The sequence below is a fragment of the Rattus rattus genome, chromosome 4, assembly GCF_011064425.1.
Source record: "Rattus rattus isolate New Zealand chromosome 4, Rrattus_CSIRO_v1, whole genome shotgun sequence".
Taxonomy (NCBI): domain Eukaryota; kingdom Metazoa; phylum Chordata; class Mammalia; order Rodentia; family Muridae; genus Rattus; species Rattus rattus.
In genome coordinates, this window is record NC_046157.1 from 97698340 (window position 1) to 97722924 (window position 24585).

General features: G+C 39.6%; 1 protein-coding gene across 1 annotated transcript in view; it reads right to left on the bottom strand.

Annotated features, from left to right (window-relative positions):
• Pkhd1 (PKHD1 ciliary IPT domain containing fibrocystin/polyductin) overlaps window positions 1-24585 on the bottom strand; it is a 457519-nt gene that overhangs the window by 216292 nt on the left and 216642 nt on the right. The window contains exons 45-47 of the mRNA XM_032899487.1: window positions 23798-23932; window positions 14548-14680; window positions 11999-12245 (exon numbers count right to left, since the gene is read on the bottom strand). Of these exons, the coding sequence (XP_032755378.1) occupies window positions 11999-12245; window positions 14548-14680; window positions 23798-23932 (515 nt within the window). The remainder of the gene's footprint in view (window positions 1-11998; window positions 12246-14547; window positions 14681-23797; window positions 23933-24585) is intronic.

Here is a 24585-nt window from a genome sequence, read left to right on the forward strand (position 1 = left end):
ATGTAGTTTCCTAGGCAGCCATGAAGCCAACTTTCTGTAGTGTAAATAAAGAAGTAGATACTAAGCACGGCTTCATCACAGCTGGTGGCAGAGTCATAGTGCACACTCTAAAAAAGCAAATCAAAATGCAAAAGGCTCATCTCCCTGCAGGTAAGATTGACCACTGCAAGCAGCCAAAACTTAGAAATCAGAATAAGTTCTATCCTTCTAGGCCAAATGCCAACACTGACAGTGGTGGGCTTTTCTGAAAGGCACCAAGAGAACATCAAGAGTCAAAGAACACCATGAAGGGAATTTACCAACCATAATTACTACAATCTTTGCTTGCCCTAAATAGCCACCAATTTCCCTGTGCCCTAAATAGCCACCAATCTCCCTCTCTTTACTGTTAATGAAGCAAAGGAGCACAAAAGTATTTCTAATTTGGAGGAGCCAAGGGAGTCTGCATGGGCCATTAGCAGCAGAGAGCTTCATTACTAGGGGAAGAAGTCTCTCCCTGAACTTCGCATGGCTTTATGTGCAAGAAATCAGGAGGCAACCAGTCAATTTTAAATGTTAACCCTTACATTCCCATGGGCAAAAGTTCCTACATACTATCAGAAACACAAAAGGACTCCGAGTCTCACATGCAGCCTTCTCTTTCATCATGTAATCATCTTGTCTCATGGAGTGCTTTGTTAAAGGGCCGAATAATATGCAATGAAGATGTAGTCATATTTTGTCCCATTTCCCATCCAATTTCTCCCATATCTCCCTCAGCATTGTTCTTTCCCAACTACATGTATTTTTTTGTTGTTGTTGTGCTCGTGGTCACTGACACATTGGGTTGAGTCAGTTTTGCAACATGTGTGCATAGGTATAGAGGCATCCACTGCAGCATGAGAACTCTACCAACAGCTCCATCTCCCAAAAGAATGACTCTTTTAAAATAATTTTACCTATGTATCTATCTATATATCTTCCTATCTACATATCTTCCTATCTATATATCTAAGGTGTGGTATTTATTTGTATAGATGTTTTCCTGTGTGTATAAATGTATACAACACTAGTGCCCTGCCCTTGGAGGCAAGATAAAAAGGCATTGGGTCCCCTAAGACTCAAGTAACACATAGTGGCGAGCTACTATATATGTGCAGAGGACTGAATCCAGTTTCTCGGGAAGAACATCCAGTGGTCTTAATCACTGAGACCACTTTATAGCCACAGGAATGATTCCTGTTAATTAAATGATATGATTCATTAGAATAACAATGTATTTATTGCTAAAACTTCCAAATAAGTATAACAATTTACCACCCTAGTTGCTTCATAGTGACCGAATATAGAAGAGTTGGATGTATAGTGCCCACAAAAGATTTGTTAGACCATCAAACAACCAGTGAGAATAAGCCCTAATTCCCTGGCTCCTGTTTATCATTAACTTGAATTTCCTGAGGGTCCATATCTCTACATATTAACAAAAACACTGCATTTAAACTCTAAACATTATCAAATCTGAACAACCGAGAAATAAAACCTCTATAATTACCCATTTCCTAAGCCAGATATATAATAACCAGCCACAAATGTTGCTCCAAGCAACTCCTGGATATTTATACTTGTACATCTGCACATCTTCCCTTTCACTGAACAAAACAGGACAAAATCAAATTTTTAAGTAGAGCCGACAAACCTTAGCGGCATGCTTTTCCGTGAGCATCCTTTGATGTTGTCCTGAACTCAGAACGTTCCTCATTGTTAGCCTATCTGTGGACCTGTCGCCACCCCCATATAATGCTATTTCATGCAGTTACTCATTTTTCCAATGTGAGTGTGCATGTGAGGGAGGAAGAAAAAAAACAAAGTGCCTCAGAAACAGTTACGTATTCTGCCTTCTGAATAAGATGGCGAGAATCCTGAAGAAAGGAAAGAAGACAACTTCCGGTCTTTTATAAACTTTCAACCGTTCTTATATTATCATGTAAGTGGCTGGAGAGAGTCAGAACGTTTGATAGAATCACCCTTGTATTTCTGGAGAGCACAGCTCGCTACCTATCCTCCATGATTTTCAAATGCCGGTTCCCATCCATGTGTAGACTTAGCTAAGGTATAAACGCATTGTAGAGAAACCTGAGTAACAACTTCACAGTTCCCCCAAAGGGACCATCTACTGCTGCGCGACAGACTTAACTGTTGCGTGAAAATACTATACTTGTTGCGTCCTGTGTTTTAGTCTGGGAAGAATGATGCTCTTTTATCTTTTGTACTATTAGGTGTACTTTTTACACCATGTTATCCCTTCTGCAGACCTCATGAATCTAGAAAACCTCCTTTAGAAAGAGTGCATTCTTAGAACAATGCAACTACTTAGCAAGGTTATTGAAAATAATCGTGCGTTTACTAGATAGGAAGACAGCCTAAGATCTGTCTTCTCTCTTATGTCTAGATACCTGGTCCTGGATACAACTCACTGACAGTAGCTCATAAGAACCTATTGGTCATGCTTACATCTCTAAGTTCAGCATCTTTTTATAGCTTCAAATAAATCAAATGACACTCTGTTCATTGGGGAATTATGCAAATGCTATCAATCAAGGCTTTTTATTCTGGAATGTTCGTTGAACATTTACTGATGCACAAACATATATTGGTGTATTCTTTTATTATTCATTAAACTCAATGATCACATAGTGTTGCCATTGGTGTTCTGCAGCTTGAAGTTCACTGTGATTTTTAGATGATTTTTCTGTTTTGCTTCTGTGACCTCTGTAGCCAAAAGAGGATAATTTATCTTGAAATAGTCCTGTCTCACAGGGTGTTTCGTTAAAGGACCGAATGATACTATTAGTGATGCTATGCCTATTCCTCCCTGGGAAGAAGAGGTAGGTGATTATTAGACGAAAAGCTAGGCCAAATTTTCCATTTGAACTCTTCTTTACTTTTGCATTCGCAGAGGCAGGGGGTGCCTCATACTTTGAACGCTAACACATTAAGAGCAGTTACATAGGTAAAAACTGAACGCAAGCACGACAGGAGAGGGTATTAAGCAAGATCTAAGAATCAAGGTGATCAACAAGAACATTAACCTTTCCTTTGCCAGAAGGGGAAGGGGAGAATCAGAGGACACAAGGACACGCTGAACTAAAGATGAGGTTACAAATGGCTCCAGATTCTGTGCCCTCCAGGGGAAATCTACTGGACTAGCATAATCTTAGGATTATTGGAAATGATTCCCCTTTCTTTGAAAATTAGATTGTTACATCTGAGTGCATGTGACTGTCTTGCCAGCCATGTTTTTTTTCCGTGAACTTAGAAACCTACAGCACTCTCTTCAACTGCAGAATGCGTTCATGCTGTTTTCAAAATAACAGTCACTGTGCAGACCTGTTTAAGGTGGGGATTACTGAGTACTTGTTGTGTGAGTGTCAATGACCTTGTGAGATAAATAGCCTTATGTTCATTGTATTTGTGTGAGAAACGAAGTGAGAAGAGGTGAAGAGACTTGTTGAAAAGAATGCACATAGGAAGCTGAGAAGCTTTACCCATGATTCCCAACCCCCTCTGCATACTGCAGTGTCTGAAGACTAATGTTGAATACAAGCATCTATCCTGACCATACCTTACGTGCAACCTACAAAACCCAGGCAGGTTGGTTGGCCAGCCTATATTTTTCAACCCCACCCCCATCCATTCACTAACTAGAAAGCAGACTCAAGGTCTGATTTGTTTAATATCTAAATAAGCTTAAGACCATTGAAAAGTCTAGATGCTATGTTAGACCAAACACTAAAAACAGACGTGATTCCTAGATGATAACTGTGAGGGTTAAATTCTCATCCTCCCTCATCCCATTCTTCCCGACCACAATAAAGTCTGTAGATGATCAGAGAAAGAAAACATTGGCAAATGTTAGCAACAGATTGGAGTGGAGGTGCACTAAAAAAAAATAGATGTTAAAATATATGCTCTAATTAACTCATAGCCCCAGGATAGCAGAATACTACAAGAAATTCTGAAAGGATACTAAGTGCTATATATGATTTTAGAAATTTTGGAAATAAGGATAGAGGATAACTTTTTAAATCTCTAGATCTTCTCAAGAGAAAGTAAATGTCACTTAGACATCATGGACATAAAGCATGGAAAATAATAGTGTGAGAAGAACATTTGGAGGTGACAAGTTTTTTTTTTAATTTATATAAAACCAATTCCCGTCAATGTGTGCTCGATGTTATATTAGCACCATAAGACAAAACAACAAACAAAACCACCCTGTTACTCTCCTTAACATCTGCAAAGTTAAGCAGCTTATAAAACTGTGCAGAAGTTATGAGTATTGATCAGAGCAAGTCTAAAGAGCCAGCACGCAGCAGGGATAACAAAGTGCACAAGATGCTCAGGGAGGCTCATCAAAGAAAATCACCTCCATGCTGAGCTCATGGAAGCTGAACCTTATGAGCAGAAACAGGCAAAGAAGTAACTATGGGATAGAGGGCTTGGGGAATAGGATGATGCAAGGACTTTATGTAGGGAGAAGACCATAAAGGGCTGGAGTGAGTTTGCCTCATGAAGCACATTTTAAGCTTCATGAGAAGCGAAAGGCTAGCTCTACACAGGTTAGAGCATCGGAAAGTGGCAAGCTAAGATACGTGTGCGATCACACCGGTAAAAAATAACTAAAGCTGGACTGGAGGGTAAGGTAGCCAAGGGAAAGACTCAGGATGAATTACTTTTAGAAACTAACCTCTGCAAACAGGTCAGATTGGAAATCCAAGTATTTAGAAGGTAGGGCAACAGCTTGAAGGCAACCTGGGGTATGCAAACGAGTTCCGGGACAGAGGAGGCTACAGAATGAAACTCAACAAGCACAAGACAAAATTGATGGGGGGGTGTGCTGGGTGAGGAGGTGAGTGGAATAAAATGAAGAGAGGAGTGAAGGAGGGAGAAGAGGAGAGGAGAGGAGAGGGGAGAGGAGAGAGGGGAGGAGAGGAGAGGAGAGGGAGAGGGGAGGAGAGGAGAGGAGGAGAGGAGAGGAGAGGAGAGGAGAAGAATAAGTGTTTATACCAATATATGTTTTGAAAATTGGGTGTGTGTTCCATTATCCTAAATGTGTTCAAAGCTAATACAAGATAGTTTGTGTTGCCTGTGTAATTTGAGATCATGTACTGATGATTTTCCCATTTTCCCTTTACAATTGCTTTGGCTTTCTAAGTGAGTTTCTTCTCTCTCTCACTCTCTCTGTCTCTCCATCTCTCTTTGTCTTTCTCTCTGTCTCTCCGTCTCTCTGTCTCTCTGTCTCTATCTCTGTCTTTCTGTCTCTCTGTCTCTGTCTCTCTCTCTCTACCTATCTCTGTCTTTCTGTCTCTCTGTCTCTCTGTCTCTCTCTCTCCTCTCTCTCTCTGTGGGGGGGCATATATATGTGTGTGTATTTGTCTTTGTCTCTGTGTGTGTCTCTATGTATGTCTCTCTGTTTGTCTCTCTGCCTCCTGTGTTTGTTATGTACCTTTCTATATGAATTTTAGTATCTTTTCCTAGTTCCATAGGAATGTAATTGAATATTAAATGGGTGGGATCAGACATTGGGGTGGGAGGGCTGAAGGGAGAGAGTACTAGAATTGGGAAGAGGCATTTGGGGGCAATGTAGAAACACGTTCAGTGGAAACTCCCTGGAATCCGAGAATGACACTAATGAAATCTCCTAGTAATGGGGGACACAGAGCCTGAACTGGCCATCTTCTATAGCCAGGCAAGGCTCCTGGCAGTAGAACTGGAATATCAACCCAACGACAAGATCTTCTACCTACAATCTGTCCCACAGGTAAAGTTCCCTGGAGTAGTGATGGCCCAGAACTCATGAGATTAGCCAATCAGTGGCTGGTCCAACCTGAGACCCATGCCAGGAGAGGAAGTCCATGATCAACACTGCCTGGATGACCAAGAAATACAGGTAGGACACCCCAGAGACCCAGGACAGAACCCAACACAACTGGCAATAAAAAAAAGTCAACTAAATGATTCTCTATGCTATTCTGATATACTCATAGATCAGTGCCTAGCCCAATCACTATCAGAAAAGTGTCATCTCAGTTCCAGTCATTGATGGGAGCAGATGCTGAGAGCCATAGCCAAATACTAGGTGGAACCAGGGAAACTCCACAGAAGATTGAATGGAAGTATTGTAGGAGCCAGAGGGGTCAAGGACACCACAAGAACACATCAAACAGAATTAACTAAGCAGGGCACATAGGACCTGACAGAGACTGAAGAGAAAAGCACAAACTCTGTATGGGTCGGTTCTCTGTATATTCAGTGTGGCTGTATAGCTTAATGCTCTTGTGAGGCTTCTAACAGTGGGAGTGGGGACCATCTCTGACTCTTCCTGTCTGCACTTTGGGATCCTTTTCCACCTACTGGGTTTCCTCACACAGCCTTGATTTGAGGGTATTTGTCTAGTCTTACTGTAACTTGTTATGTTGTATTCCATCAATGTCCCTGGGAGGTCTGCCCTTTTCTGAAGGGAAATGGAGGAGGAGTGGATCCAGCCTTGATATGACGGTTTTTGTGTAGTCTTAGTGTATCTTGTTATGCCATGTGGTTTGATATCTCTGGAAGGCTGCTATTTTCTAAAGGGATGTGGAGGAAGAGCGTATCTGGGGCAGATGGGAGGTGTGGAGGGACAGGGAGGAGTGAAGAGAGGGGAAACAGTGGTAGAAATGGAATATATGAGAGAAGAATAAACAAAGAGAGAATAAATTTAAATGGAGATTATGTTGAATCTGTAGATCACTTTTGGTAAGATCATCACTTAGACGATGTTAATTTGGTCACTACATAAGCATGGAAGTTATTTTCCTCTTCTAGAGTCTTCATGTCTTTCTTCAGTGTCTTACAGTTTTCACTGTCAAGAACTTTTACTTTTTTGGTTAAGTAGAGTCGTAGGGATGACATTGTTTTATTTCTTGATTTCTTTCTTTAAAAGTTTTTTTTTCTTGTCTCCAGTACTGAAAAAATTTTATCAGGTCTATGTGTTTTCTGCCAGAGTCTACAGGGACCTTTCAGGAGAAATTCATGCCATTTGTGAATAGGAATCCTTTTAAATTTTATTCCTGTTTATCTAACTTTTCTTTCTTTCTTTTCTTTCTTTCTTTCTTTTGTCCAATTTCTCTGGCTAAGATTCACACCATGATATTGAGAAAAAACACATCATTTCACTTCTAATTTTAGAAATACCATTTAGAATAATGTGAATTATGTTGAAATATGCCCCTTCTATTTATTAATTTTTCAAGGTTTTTATTATGAAAAACTACTGAACTCTGACAAAGGCCTCATCTCTATGAATTGTGATGAACATGTGACTTCTGTCCACACTTCCTCACCAAATGGTGCTGCTCATTCTGGTTATTCACAGGTGGAAAAATGAAACTAGATCCACTTGTCTGGTTCAGCACAAAAATCAAGTCAACATGAAAGAAGCAGAGGAGGAGGGACACCCTATAAGAAAACCAGCAGACTCCACTAACCTGTACTCCCGAGATCTCTCAGACACCGAGTCACCAAGCAGGCAGCATACAGCAGCTGATATGAGACCTCCAACATATACAGCAGAGGACTGCCTGGTCTGGCCTCAGTGAGAGAAGATGCACCTAACCCTTGAGAGACTGAGGCCCCATGGAGTGGGGAGGTATGGTAGGGTGGGAGGTGACATCCTTTTAGAGACAGGGGATCAGGAACTGAGGAACTGTCGGAGGGCAGACCAGAAGGGGGATAATGACTGGACTTTAAAAAAAATTTTTAATAATTTTTTAAAAAATGTTTTCATAAAAGAAAATGTGTGTGTTTGGTTAAGACCAGCATTTGTCTTGGTGAGGTTCTAAACACCCAGGGAGGAACAGGTCTATAGAGCAAAGCCATTAATCCACAGTCACGCTGAGTTTGAAATGGATGTGAAAGACACAACTGGAAATACTGAAAGTTGCTTAGTAAAAATATAAGCAACCCACAAACACCAGCCACAGATCTCTCTCTCATTTAAAATTTTGCAAGAGCCACATTTTAAAAAATGGAGAGGATCACTGGAATTAATTTTAACCATGGAGTAACTCAATATATCCCACAGCACTTCAACTTCACCAGGAATAGCTGATTGTTAAGCCATGTCATATTAGTTTTCAAAACATCTGTAGAAATATGGCATATAATCGACCCTTACAGCACATCTCAATTTATACTAGCCCCATTCTACGTGTTCAGAAGCCATGTTTGCCTAGCAAGTTATGAATCAACTGACACAGATTGAACTACAGTACAGTAGAACAATTTAACTACAAGAGAAACTTGGGAATCATCCCTGAATATGAAAGCAATGTGGGTAGCTTGAGATACATATGTGTGTTTGAAGGAAAAGAAAGGTTCACAGATCGTCCAGAGACCCCAGCACTTAAACAACAAAGAAAATGGGGAGGTGAATGGCCCCAAGGAAACAGTGTTTCCCAGACACAACAAGGCAGATGCATATGAACTCACAGGGACAGAATGCATAGGATTTGTGTAAGTTCAAGCCAGATGAAATGGCATCATGAAATAGGGGTGGTGGGCATTAATTCCACTTCTAGCTGAGAAGCTATTAGCAGTTAATTAATATTGGACCAGAAAAAAGCAGGTTTATTCAAAGAATGACACCTAATATGACAATAATAAGACAGACCCCATCCCCAGGAGTAGAAAGCCCAAACAAAATGAATTCGATGGAGATGGGGATGGAAATATTGGGAGAGGGAAGATGGGAATGTAAGGAGAGGGGGATAAAGATGACAAAATACATTTCATGAAATTCTCAAAGAATTAATAAAAAAATTTTAAAAAGATCTAGATGCATACATTCACACACAAACACATACTGTTGATAGCATTATATGTATTCGTTGTAATTGTTTATAGAAACAGAGAAAATTAGTTCTATAAATCTAGACACAGGAAGAAAAGTAGGGTTTAAGAGCCAAGATGCCGCATAGGCAAAAGTGCCTCCCATCATGCCCCCTAAGAAAGTCTAAATCCAATTCTAGGAACTTACACGGTAAGACATTCTCCTCTGACCTCCATATGGGTACCCTGGCTTGCATATTGTGCCCCTCCACACACAGTAAAAAAATTAAAATGTGATTGAGATTTTTAAAAAGAAAACTCCCACAACTCTGCAAGCCCTTTTACTACTATAGGACCATGGGAAAGAAATGTTGCTGGCATAAGAGTTTAAGAGAAGGTCCCGACTTAAGATCATCATCCCGGGGTTTCTGTAAGAACACGGTTAGAAGCAGGAGCTCGGGCTTAAACACCTTCCACAATACGGCCAAGAGGATGAAGCATGTGGTCATTTAACAAACAATAAACTTAACTCTGCCTTGCAGGGTGCAGCGATTCGTTCTTTACCTAGATATTGGGTATTGTGACAAATAACTTCTCTTGCTTCTGTCAAGCAAACTGCTACTGTGGAGTTACAAAGTCTAGGAAACAGTCTGCCACAGATGCGGGCTCCAGTCAGGCACAAATAAGACAGCAGCAGAGAGACGGGATCCTAAGGTCACTAATGTCAAACAAAGAACTTATGTAGAGCAAAAGGGAGTTAGAGACGGGGGCCTAACAGAAAAGAAATCACACAGTCAAGTATTGGATTTTAGCAATGGGAGAAGGAGAGAGGGGGGCTTTGTTTGTGAGGATATACAGAGCCTCACTCCCTGCCCTCTGGGGACCGCTTGCTGAGAGAAGGGGGTAACAGTTGAAAGTAGAGACAGCAGCGCTTGCCCCGGGGTAAATAGAACAACAAATTAATCCTTTCTCCATGCAACACAACAAAGTTTGTATCTAAGCTGAATTCAAATTGCTCATTAGCCCTGACATGTTCCTAATGAGGTTATAATGCTCTGGGACAAAGATCAAGCCACTGAGCACAAAGAGGGAGGGATAGAAACACTGAGTATATAATTAGAAGGACCTGAGAGCAGGGCTGCCCAAAGGTTCCTTTGTATCACCTGGGCTCTCTCATTCAGGACTCGATGTCTGAGGTCCATGCTGAAAGTCTGCATTTCAAGTTCCCTGCTGCTATTGCTGTGAGCTAGACCATACACTACCCTGAACTGCTGGGCCTCACAGCTCATAGTTGAGCTCAGAACAGCCCTCTTCTAGTTAGGACGAAAAGGCTAACCTACCTCCAGGAGCACACAGGAGGCTTCCTGTGGACTCACGTGACTTTTCTGACAACTGAACATTTGAGCATAGACCCAAGGGTTGACTTGAAATTTTGAAAGAGAAGGGCAAGATATCTTTGGTTTTGTGATACTAAAGAGGTTTCTAGGACATTGGGGTTTTATATTTAAAAATGTGGAGGTGCATTAAGATATAGCGGGGTAGGGCTGGAGAGATGGCTCAGCCGTTAAAGGCTAGGCTCACAACCAAAAATATAAGATATAGCGGGGTAACTATATCACACTACTAGGAGTCTTTGGGGGTCTACTTAGAAAATAACATTAGGACTATTATCTACTTCAGAAGAACCAGACTAGGAAGATCATGGCCTGTTTCTGCAGCAAAGAACTGCACAGCCTAGGAGATCTCCAAGAACAGACAATGGGACAAGGCTGAAGTTTAACAGAGTTTTCACTGCCACAGTGTGCCCCCCCGGCCCCCCACACCTATGCACGCCTGACACGTGCAAATACATGCACCGGCACACACACAAGAGACCACCTAAGCAAGCCTTAAAGCAAACCATTTAAAAGGAGTTTGACAATGCCTGTAGATGAATATCATAAAGGCACATGCTGTTCCCCTTAACTGTGCAAATCTCTTATTGTCATCATGTAGGGGGAGAAATCATATTAGAAAGAAAGCACTAACTTTCATAGATTCCGCAAACCTGCCTTAAAGCAGGTTTTTGTCAAAAACGCAGCGGTGATAATTAAAGTCGGGCTACCTTCCTGAGAATGGAGACAAAAGTTACCTTTCTGCACAAGCAAAATTAGAAATGAAAATCTCTCCCTCTGTCACTCTTACATTACCCAGTGGGTTTCGGGCCCTTTAACAGTAGAGAAAATAAGGAGGACTTTGGAAAGCAGGGAGAGAAGGTATTTGGACGATTCAAAGATAACTCAATTTTTAAGTTGAGAAGATGCAGCTCTCCGTGCACTTAGTATGCAGCATTTAATGTGAACCTGGCCTCTATGAGTCTTCCCCCCTCTAGAGTTTAGTGGCTCAGACAAGTTGCCAATGTGGTCTGACGGAATTACTTGGCTTAATATTCATGGAGTCAGGACACTTAAAGGGAGAAAATAAGTGTGGCTAAATATATACAATGCATTTGAAATAGGTAAAGGAGAGAACTCCAGACACTCAGCAATCATTACCTAGAAATTAAAGAGGGCAAAAGCAATCCTATTATGCATTATAAACAGCCCAGCTGCTGACTTAATGGTAGCTTGAGTTGCACAGCCAAGGAGTGCTTTCTCCAATATTAATAGGAAAGGTATTTTACGAATCCAATAGTTCATGAAATTAACAAGGAAAATGAGCTAGAGTCAGGCAACCTGGCACGTAAGAGAAGCCATCAGCAATTGCTCCCCCCGAAGCACACCGAGCGCTTCAAAAGAGCTCGGGGAAATCACATGTATATAAATGAGGATGGCATTATTGGATTTTTTTTAAATAATACTTTGCATTTGAATAAATTTTAAATAGTTTGTTGGTCATGGGTCTCTTAAAGAAGAAGCTGTTCATTCAAAATGTCAATAAGGGGTCACGGGCTATGACATCTGAGCCGAAGATATGGACAGCTGTCCATTGAGCCACCTAAAACCACCATAAGTTTCTGCCTTCCCAGTGGTCCACCTTAGTCCCACTTCCCGTTTAAAGAAATAGATACTGCAACTTATCGGAAAACAATTTCCTTCTATAAGCTTGGGTCTGACTGAATGGCTTGCACATGTCCATGAATAAGCTAAGAATTATAGTTGATTCTACTTACAAACCAATAGACATACGATGGAAGAGAACAGCTTCCCCACAGACGCTGCCAGAGACAATCTGGCTGAAGCTTGCATTGGTCAAACATGTGTCTGAGAGGGTTTCCATAGAAGCAAGAACATGAGATCCATTTTTCCCAGACAGGGACCCGTCTAAGTCTTGCAAAACTGCTGCATGAGGAAAAGGAAATGCTACTAAATTTGAAGAGTTGACAAACTTCAATTGCCTGGTCTTGACAGGAAATCCACCTACAAATTAGAAGATAGACAGTTACACATGACATGAGTCTGTTATTCCAAAAGGCAACTATAAATCACAAGATGCTGTACAGTGCTTTCTCTGGAACATTATCTAAGTTTATAGTTCATTCAGCAATCCACTCAAAGAAAAGGAACATGAGTATTCTCCTACGTCAGGAGATGTGTGGTAGAGAAATTGAGGGCCAAGAGTATCAGACCCAGTTCAGTTTATTCTGTAGGGCAGTGATTTTGTACCAGGAGCTATTTTGGTTACTTTATTCTACCAGAGACATTTGACATTGTTTTGAGTCATTATGGGTTGTCACAATTGTCATCTTTCTGGTGCTATGGACAGCTGGAGAGTATGACCAAGGAACGCTGTTAATTTTTCTACAATGAATACAATGTTTTCTAAATAACAGAACACTCGCCCAAGATACCAAGCATACCCTGTGGGAGGGACACTCTTCTACCAAACAGAAACAGCAAGTATTAGTTCCCTAAACAAGAAGGTGTTACAATTGAGCCTCTTAATCTTTCAGCTTCCATTCCTCTGCTGAAAGCCCGACCTCCTCATTAAAACCTCAGACTGTAAGGCTTATACTTCAATCATTCACTTTCGAAACCAACATTCTACTAAGCATTTGAGTAAGTAGTATTCAGAGCACACTTTATAAATATCAGTTAGCTCCAGGCCACACTTCCTGGTGCATTCTCGAATGTCACCACCACTGCCAGCCTAGATAGTTGTATCTAGGAAAATGTTTGGATCCACACACTCCCTATCACTGAAGGAGAAAGTACCAAGCATCTGATACATACATTGCCACCCCATTGTTAAGTACATTGTAAAATTCAGAAAACAAAGACAAAAAAATAAGAATGAGACCCACAGAGATGTAGCATTTTTCACTCTGCTTAGCAGTGGGTTATTGCAGTGAAGCAAGCCATGTGTGAAAAATGTGTAAGGTATATTTTAAAATGTATAAAACTTGCCAATACCACGGTATCCTTGCCTCTATAAATTCCTTATGCTAGACATATGTTTCATTTCTCAAGCAAAACCTGACATATGAAATCTCTAAGATTTTGCTGATGCTATTTGTAATACCTAGAAGTTGTCCTTTTCTGTTGTAATTCTCCTTTACCCTTTGAAGCTCTGTAGGAGAGTTACTGCTCTAAAATACTCCCATCCATAGCCTCTCCAAAGCTGTCCCTTGTCCCTCCAAAGCACACCCATCCCTGGTCCCTTCAAAGCTATCCCTGGTCCTTCACTGACTGTGGTCACGTCACCAAGACTGCCCTCATCACTCTTCTAAAATTATATTCTCAGATATTTGTTTTTGAAAGAACTGTGTAGTTTTTCTTCTTATTTGTAACCTCTAGTTCCTTATGTAGAAACTATAATATACAATTTTTAAACAAATGAAAAGTTTATTTACCCAACATTATCCAATGAAGAGTGTTTTTTCCCCAGTATCTGATAATGATATGAAATCATCATAGAACTGGAAAACTGTGAACTAAAGTATTTGCTATAGGGTGTTTTAATATTCGCATGACTGTTTCAGAATCTTAAACTCAAATCCCCCAATCTTTGGTTCTGCCTACATAGGGGTAAAATAGTAAAGTGGGGACTTGCTGATTATTCATTTAATTAAAAAAACAAACAATTATCTAAATTGGTGATTCAAACCACAAGAGCATATTTACTTGGATTACTTGGTTTGGCTGTTTACAACGATCAGATCAGCTAAATAGTTCTGTGCCTCTTTTCACCTTGGCCCATGAGTTCTCCAAGGGGTTATTTCTCACTACCTTGTATTGCAGTTAACGAGTCATCAAGAACTGCCCTTGTTTTCTTTCCAGACACACCACAACCTAAGTAGTTGAAAGCAGTAAATACTCTGGCCCTGAATCTTTTAACAGAGGTGTGCACAAGTCAGTTTATGTCCATGTGTCCATTAGCTGTATAATTCATTTAGTCATCGTATGGATGGAGTTCCCATTAGGTAGCAGCCTTTCTTCTGTGTACAAGTTTAAAACTAGACATTACTCAAGAGAGATGCCTCCACTTTATGAAGCTGAGAGTCCAGATGATCCATAGAAAGATACTAATAAAATTTAATGGTTATTGAACTCCAGAAGACATGCCCCATCCTCCTAAATTCCTTGGCGAAACTTGAAAAGTTTCTATTGATAGAATCTTCCAACTGAAGGAAATATTGACACATACAGCCTCTGTCACTATTAGTCATACTCACCTGAGCTCTGGTCTTGTTTACTATCAGTCCCATCTGTTCAAACTTACCCTGTCCTTGGGAACAGCCAGAACAGGTTCTGATGGCCACACAGTTGAGATCAAAATTAACGAAAGTTGTGTTAGAAATCGTCAGTCCCCATCTTTTGGGAGTTTTGATCCCAGCTGACATACATAGACTTCCCTTTGAATTTTTGAAAACAGAAAAGCAAAAATAACAAAGTAAGTCTACTTTGAAATGTAGTCAGTAAAGTACAAGTAAAAATAATTAAAGCAAGAAAATTGCAAACTACATACTGAAATTATTAAGACAGGAGAACCTTTCTATTCATATTTATGAAAAAGAACTTATATTTAAAATCAGGAAGGAACTGTAAATCTCAGAACTAAAAATAAAAACAACTTATAATCAAGGGGAAAAGTTAAGATATATCTCTAAGTGAAATGTGTCCATGACAAGATGTCACATTTAAATATGTTTAGTATCATATAAAGTAGGGAAATGCAAATACACATGTAGATAGATAGATAGATAGATAGATAGATAGATAGATAGATAGATAGATAGATAGATAGATAGGCAGGCAGACAGATAGATAGACAGATAGAGACAGAGACAGAGATAAAGATAGATATAGATATTTTAGAATTTTAGATTTAAAAAAGTGACAGTATCGAGGACCTAGAGGATGAGGTCCTTCTACTAAAGTTCACATGCTGAACATGGAATATGCAATGGAAGAGCTATGATGGGAACCACTTTGGCAGCTTCTCGTCATGTCGTCAGCCATTTAATTGCTGGGTAATTATAGAAATGAGAAGTGACGTTCATACAAAATATTATGTTAATGGTTATGCCAAACCGTTTATTATCACCAGATCTAGATAACAACCCAAATGGTTTTCAACAAAGGAATGAACAAAAGAACTGTGTTATATCTGCACAGTGGCACATCACTCATTAATAATAAGGAATAAAACACTAATAAATGTAACAAGTTGCATGAATCCCTAAATGCATTTGGCAATGAAAGAACCTAATCCCAAAAGGATGCATACCATATGATCCCACTTATGTAATTACTGAGCAAGGAGGCATCCTGACAGAGAGTAGGTTAGTGATGGTCCAGAGTTAGCAGTGAACAAAGGATGTGGTTAGCAAGATGAAGCCTGGGGGAGCAGTGGTTGAGACAACTCTTCTGTTTATTGATTATGGTAGTTGTGGTGACGCAAATTTACACATGTGTTGAAATGCAGAAGAGCACATCAAAAAGGTTGGCTTCTCTAAAGATAATACAGGAAAAGAATCTTTTTAAACTGTCTAAAATGAAACATAGCTCTTTCTAAGATTTTCCCACAAAAACCTCTTCAGCAAAGCCCATTCAACTAAGCTGTTGGCTCTGAATTGTTCCGTCAATGAAACTGATGACACAATGGAAAACCATTAAAGTTTTGCCAAAAATCCACAAAAAGGAAACAGCAACAAAGACAACCAAGAGAAAGAAGCCCTCCGTGTATGTAGACAAAATAAAAAAAAAAAAAAAACAAAGAAAATGAAAATATTCATCATTCATAAGATTCTACTCCTAATAAAGGAAGCGTTGAAAACACCACAAATACAGAAAGGCGTGGTAGAACCACTGAAGGAGCAGAAGCAAGCAAAGTGGCTGTCCACTGGTTCCTGGATATATCACATTGCCTGCCCCTAGGGGAAGTAGCAAACGATCCTGAGCATGCGCAATACAGAAACAGCAAGCCGGTAATCGAGCAAGCTGTAGAGTTGCATTCAGATTCTGGGAAGAAGGAACCTTAAAGAAGTGAGAGAATGAAAAGACAGGATGATGGGGACACACGTGAGATGAAAGCAGAAAGAAAAGTGGGTCTTGGTAACTAAAGAGGATTGAGGATGAGGAAGACAAAAGGGGAGATGGATGAGTAAACAGGAAGTGGATTGAAACCTCCACAGAGACGCTGTGATGAAACTGTGCTTTGTACCTTAACTTAAACAATTGATTTATAAAGGAAAAGGTCTGCTGGGGAAAACGTTTTAATGGGCAGTTGAAGTAAATAATCTGTTACCAGATTCAAGACTGCTGCAGAGCACAGGGAAGCAGACAGACACGCTGGTAATTCCTGGAGCTCTGAATCAGGAAGAACAACTCCTGCAGAGCCCTCCCATCTCTGCTTAATGGTTCCAGGGAAATGTGCTTCAAACCTGGATTTCCCCCCACCCCCTACAGAATGAGTGAGTTGAATTACAGGAGCTATGAGTATAAGTTTTAAAGTTCCAAGAGACTATACAGATTTTTTTTTAATGAGAAAAGTAAGGGAGAAAATACTTAGAAACTGTCCAATACCGACAATTCTTGTTGCAAACTCAATAAACAGAATTGGATCATGAGAAAATATTTGGTACAGTCATAAAATGGAATAACACACAATGACTAGAATAAATTACTACAGCACAAGAAGACACAGACGAAGATCATGGACATATTACTGCACCAAAGAAGCTCTGGAACAATAGAGTTATGTGCTCTGTGACTGGGTTATATCAAATAATGAGGAGAAGAAAAAAATCAATTCATATCACCAGGAGTCTGAATCATGGCTACCCTTTAGCTGAGGAGATCTGGGTTTAAATCTGGGAATAGATAGAAGTCAGTGTAAGAGAAACGGGTATTGTTTCTTATCTGGTGATATACACTTGATTTGCTTTATATTAAAAAATATTGTGATCATTACTGTCACACATGCATACTATATACACATATATGTGTGTATTGTGTACAAATATATAAATATATCCTGTTAGGTCCTTTTTTGTTTTGTTTTGTCTGTATTTTGGTTTCAGGGATGACAACTGTATTATATTGCATTGTATAAAAATAAGGGGGATTCTCCCTAGGAGAAGCTAATTTTCCCTCTTCTAGCAGAAAGTACTTGCCTATTGTCCTTTGTCCAGAGTAAGAAGGACTATCAATTTCAGATTTGAACAGGGTATGGGAGGGGTTGAAAAAATAAAAGGAAAGGGGCAAAGTGATGCAATTCCATTTTAATTAAAAATGTGCTTACAAGACACACTGTATGCTTTTCTCTGTAAATATTTCCATATAACATTTACTTTCAAAGGTAGAGCCAATAGAAAATGAAAATAGCAGAGGATAAATAAAGACAGAAGGCAAACAGAGTTGAAATCCCAAGTTGAAACCTTCTGGCCCTGGGAGGCTGCTGGGAGGTGGGGAGATGGTGTTCTTCAAGGGTGTGGTCCCTGAGAAGCTGGCCATGTGCCAGTAGATGGTCCTATGTCTTGGTACATATAGGTATCACTAAGTGGACTCAATGAATTAAAAAAAAAGATTACGTGAAGTTAGGAGGGAATAGTGTGGTAGATAAAGGGGGGATTGCAATTTACATTCCAATATGAAGGAGTGGAGTAGATCAAAACATGACGTGCATGCATGAAGACTTTGAGCGTTAGGAAAGGAATAAAAAGAAAGATGTTTCAAACTTGAAGTCTGGAATTGCTGAGGTATGGCTTAACACCGTTAATATAATTACAACATCATCACAACCAGCAGGCATGTTAAAAATTTAATCCCAATAGCTAGACTGTCAAAACATAATGAGTACATGAGAAATGAGAAAAATATCTTTGAAAAGATGCAGCACAGGACAATACGAATCAAGTGAGAAAGGTTGGTGGGGGCGGGGAGGAAAACAAAAATAATGATTAAAACTGAAAGCAGAGAATTAGGCGGTAGAAAATGCAAATACATGGGCGATATCAGCATGGACGGTAATTGAAAGCACGAGAGAAAATGGGATTTCTCCCAGCGGGAGCAAGCATATTGAAAAAAGAGGGGCCCTGAAACAGAATTTAAAGACCGAGAAAGATGAAAGGTCTAAACTGGGGTAGACAAATCCCCAACGAAAATGAGAAATAACCCCTTGGGACAATGGGGGAAGAATGAAGCAGGCCCACCGGCAGACGCTAGGTAGTTTAACTCACATTTTTATTATAACCATTTTCAAGCTGAAAGCATAGAGAATCCTCTGCTTAGCAAAGATCCAGAGTCGACAATTTACTTTGCCATATTATTCTTATTATCTACCTCTTTTCTGCTGAATCATCTGGACTATATTTGCACACATTGTGCTACACCTAGACACACGAGCACGTATCGTTTCAGCACAAGTCTGATATAACCATGACGCCATTTTCACACCTGTAAAACCAGCTGGCTGCTTTAAACGAAGTCCAAATTATTCCCAATAGCAATCAAGACACAGTCATCCTGCAGATACTCAGCAGTCTAGGGAGACCATAATTTAAATCCAAACCGGGATGTTTCTAAACATGAAAGGTGGTGACGATTAAATGGGAGGCAGGGCAGCAAGCATGAGAAACTGCCCAACCGAACAAAGATGTGGTATGCTGGTACCCAGACCTTTCTCCCTGAGTATTAAAAGTATTCTATGCATGTGAACAAATAGGAAATCTAGTGGATAAGAATACAAACATAAACACAAATACACTTAATTCTACTCTACTAACAAAATGACACAAGCTAGTATCTGTCTGAGGATACCACCTTACAATAATTGTATACCATCAATTAAATGTAACTGAGAAGGCCAATTCTCAAAAAAGAAAAGTAATTCCATAAAACCAAGAATGAAAGACAGAAGCTAAAATCATATTCCATAGCCCATCATTCTCTTTCCATTTAATGATGATGATGATGATGATGATGATGATGATGATGGTGGTGGTGGTGGTGGTGGTGTTTAAGAAGAAACCTATGGCTCGAAAACAGAGTTTAAGATTTTATTAATTGAAGATAAATAGTCATTTTTCTTATTGTGTCAAAGGATTTCTCAGAACCTTCAATCCTGTTTTTGCACATTTATTATATTGTGTATATTTAAAAAGTTACAGGATCACAGTGCCCAGGTAGACAGTAAAATAATTATTATAATGAAGAAAATTAACACATCTGTCATTCCACACTTTAATTACTCATTTGTTTATTTGGAAAAGAGCAGCTAAGATTTATCTACTTAACAGAAATTGCTAATAGGGCCCAATTTGACCAACTGTAATGTTCATAGTACTTAGTACATCTTTAGACATATTTCAGATTACAGATCCAAAGGTTTTACCATAACATCACAGGGTAAGTGACATTAGCCAAAGAGTGTTTATAAAACACTCCCATAGGACAAGATCTCCATAGAAAATACTTCGAAGAAAATGGCACACCTACTAATACATGTTTCCCACTGAAGCCTCGTCCCACATGTAATCAATAGAGCGTGATCGCAAGCGTGGAGCATTACAAGCCTGCCCTATCTCTCACACTCAGCATGAATGTGGGGCCACCATTTCTAAAGTCAGTGGACCTCTCCATTTGATTTTGCTTGTTAATTCAGTCAAAACAATATCATCATCAAGGTAGTAGTTAGATATAAAATTGAAAGGTTTTATTATTTAGGCAAATGATCCTTATCTAGAGTTCTCTAGAGCAAACCTGCTCAGGAGGTGGTTTTATCAGTAAGCTCTTGGGCTGCATTTGTTAAAGAGTCTCCAAGGCTGTCAGCTAGACTGTAATTCTCGGAAATAACCTCAGGGGTGTGATTATTTTTTATTGTCTCATGGTAAGTATCCTTTGGTCATAATTTACATCTTAACTTATGTCACTCTTCCACTAATTACGATGTCTAGTTAACATCAATTAAGAGAGTAAAACATTAATTTGCCAAGACAGTTACTCAGCTTAGTGGGCATCATGTGTTAGTATATATTTTAAAGGTCATCACTGGACTTAGGGTCTATTGACCTAGCAGCATCCCCTCTAGAAACACTGAAGGGCTGGAGAGACAAATCATATTCTAAATCTACAGAACTCTCATGGGAAAGGAAAAACTGCAGGAAAAAAAAAGATGTTTCAAAGGAGAATTAAAAAATTGAGTACTATATAAAAGAAAGTGTAGCTCAGTAAGAAAATAATTTAAATACTGTTTAAAATTTTTAAATTGTGATATGTCTGTGGATAATCTCCAATGTAAGTACAAGAGTCAATTATCACATGAACCTCTTCTAAACACATTCAAGAACAAACTGAAATGAATATTCTCCCCATGGATCCCAAGAATTCGGCAAGCCTTAACGGCCACAATAGTTTATTTGCAATTGAACTCTTTATAAGATATTTACAAGCAGCCGACTTTGTGCATCAGAAATGGTATCAAAAGCATGAATTACAGCACAGACGACAATATGAAACAGGCATAAAACAAAGCTGACCCGGAGTGACAAGCAATTTCTCTTTTAATTTATTAACACTAGCTTAAACTTTGCTAAAGAATAAGGAACTATGTTTTAGGAGAACTGCAGGGCCTCTCTTTCTGTTGAAGACTGAAATTCACGGTGTTGCCTCCCATGTAGGGAAAAATAAGATTAATTCCCCGCACTCCCCACACACTACGCTCTCACTCCTGGAACTTTGCTCCAACCTCTTTCTCAACAAACCTCAGCCTCTCCAAACCAAAGGACATCTAGGAGAGGACATAATCAAATGTTAGGTCCTTGGGGAAAAGAGAACCAAAGCAATAGTATCCACTTCAGTCCTGCCAGATAGCACCTCAGGGATTCCTCCAGATGGTCCACAGTGCATCATCAGGCTGACAGGATCTACAATCACCTAGAAGACATGGCTCTGAGGATGGTTGGTAGGGAATAGCTAAATTAGGTTACCTGTAATGGAAAGCTCCACCCTGAATAGGGGATAGAGTCCTGGGCTTGGGGAAAAATGAAAAAGCAAGCTGAACAGAGACATTTATCCATGGCCCTGCTTCCTGACTTTATATGCATGAGAGCAACTGTCTCACATACCTTCCCACATGTTAGCCAAAACAGATCCATTCAGACATTAGCCACAGCCACAGCCACAAGAAAGGTGAGTAATAAGAATGTTATTGCTAATATTTGTGTGGTTCAGACATAAGAACATGTGAAGTTACTGAAAGTCTGAAGCCTAAGAAGCCAGGGATGCTTGGAAACTTCCTTAAGGGAAAATGGTCCTGCTAACCCCGGAAGTATGTTTTAATTATATTGGATGTGTCACGTCTTGAATATGAAATATTCTTCATGGTCTAGTATTCTGATACTTGTTCTGTGGTGAGCGGCAGCATTTTCACAGGCTATGGAACCTTGAGGAGATGTAGGAGACTATACATCTATAGGCAGAAGTGGGTCTTTAGAGGAAGAACTCCGAACGTGTACCCAACCCCTGGATTCTATCACATACCTGTTCATGTGCTATGATAGGAGAAAAATCTATCATAATTTCTGGCCACTGTTTATTTCCCCCACCATGATGGACAGGAGTCCATGAAACTGTAAGCCAAAATATATCTTTCCTCCCTACATTGTGTGTCATATATTTTGGTCATGGCAATGCAAAAGAACTCACAAGGGTCCTTGGAGTGTGCTAGGCAGGTGAAATCATCTGTAGTCTGAGATTTATAATATATTGAATATTACCCATATTGATTGAAGGGCTATGCAGGCACATCTGAAATCTTATCACACACTTTTTTTTTGTCTCAGACACCAACCCTAGAGGCACTCTCTCCCTGGAAACCCACGGGGTCAGCTAGCCAGGGAATGAAGTAGGCAATTACTCTTCTTCCTCGCTTCTATTTCCAATTCCTAGTCACATCCTCAGACCTGTATCAGACCATCTACAGGAGCCCATCTTTCCTTTCTTCTTCCCCTTCCTGGGGAGTTCACAGATCCTCAAGGAAGACACAACTTTCCTCCCTCCTGTGGGCCCTTTCAACCCCATCCCTAACCTTCTAGCCCATCCTCATTCCTTTCTGTAAGTTCCCCATACCTAGAAACATATTCTATCTGGGAACCCAGCCTTCCCCGAGGATCATACCTAGCTGCGACTCAGAAGCACTACCTACCAGGCAATACAAAGCCACCATATTTTCTTGAGTTCCAGACAGGCAATCAGAAAACACATCAAACAAAATATCATCACAAAATAACAAACTATACAAATCTATATAGCTTGAGATACCCTCTTTGGGGTGACATGCTAGATGGGGCAATGATGAATAAATCTGATAACAAAGCTTAGACGATCATAGAAGAGAGACAGTATGGTTTGTACTATTCACAATCTTTGAGAAATTTAAACTAGAAAAGGAAACTAAATCATTAAGATGGAATGTAATTTGTTCGCTTTTGGTTTTGAGATAATTTCATTTTGTACCCCAACATGGTGTCAAATCTCCGGTCTCAACTCCGCATTGCTGGGATTCTAGGTGTGAGCCATGGCAGTCAACTTAAATTCTTGGTATAATAATGAATTTGCATATATTGAAAACCCACATCTAAATCAAATAAGAATTCGTCAGATTAGTACCAACTTACAATTTACCTGAATTCAATACCTGCAACTCAGAGTACTTGAATAATATGATTAGTATCATCACTATAACAAATGGTATTCTTTGACTGGTAAAACCATTCTGGAAATCAGTCTGGAGTTTCCTCAGAAAATTGGACATTGAACTACCTGAGGATCCAGCTATACCTCTCTTGGGCATATACCCACAAGATGCCCCAACATATAGAAAAGACACGTGCTCCATTATGTTCATAGCAGCCTTATTTATAATAGCCAGAAGCTGGAAAGAACCCAGATGCCCTTCAACAGAGAAATGGATACAGAAAATGTGGTACATCTACACAATGGAATATTACTCAGCTATCAAAAACAATGACTTTATGAAATTCATAGGCAAATGGTTGGAACTGGAAAATATCATCCTGAGTGAGGTAACCCAATCACAGAAAAACACACATGGTATGCACTCATTGATAAGTGGCTATTAGCCCAAATGCTTGAATTACCCTAGATGCCTAGAACAAATGAAACTCAAGACGATGATCAAAATGTGAATGCTTCCACCCTTCTTTAAAGGGGAATAAGAATACCCTTGGCAGGGAATAGAGAGGCAAATATTAAAACAGACACAGAAGGAACACCCATTCAGAGCCTGCCCCACATGTGGTCCATACATATACAGCTACCCAATTAGACAAGATGGATGAAGCAAAGAAGTGCAGGCCGACAGGAGCCGGAAAAAAAAATGGTATGCTTTCCTTTTATTATTGTTTACTACAAATTTCTATTATAATTATGTACTAGGTCATCAGGAGCCCAGTATACATGATGAAGCCTTGATGGACAGCCCCAAAATACCTCAGGAAGGTACCTACCTCGTGGGTGAAGTGACCTAGTAAGAAGCTGTCAGTAACCAAAGTGTTCGTGTCACTTTCCAAAATGTCAATCCCAAAGTCTCTGCATGCATAAACTTGGAAGTTTCTCAGGTGCAGATTGTTACTTCTAAAAATCTATAAAATAGTATCCTATGTTATGACAAAGGTCTAAGGATTGGTTTTCCTCATAGACTTAAGACCTCTTCAATTATCGATTAAGTATAAATTAGTAAATAAGCACATTGGCATATTTAAACAGGCTTTGTCTATCGATATTACTACAGACAAAGGAGGTAACAAATCCCTTTGGAAATTACATTTCTCCTCTAACAGGCAGTACATTAAAAGGTCAATGTGAACTGTCCATGTATTTAAAACAATCTTACAGTCCCCAAAAGTGCACAGTTCATTCACAGGAGCATAACATTAAAAATGTAAATATTTCACATTTTAATAACAGCATCAGCAAAGCTAGTCTGAAGCTTACAAATATAAAATCCATAATTCAACATGTCTACAGATTCCTTGTGCGTACATGCAACATGTGCACATGTGTTTATGAAAACTTGGGCTAGTACCTCTACAGAGGGATGACGGAGTAACAGTAGTTGGGTTGAAAAGCATGCCATTCTTCTGGATTGTTCTCACTACCCACCTTCCCCTTATATTCACAAGGTGATCTTGAACAAGCTGATCATTAACTTCACTAGGCTTGAGGTTCACTGTCTTTAAAAAGAGGACCAAGAGCTAATCTAATGGTCATCCCTTGTCCATCAAATGATATCATA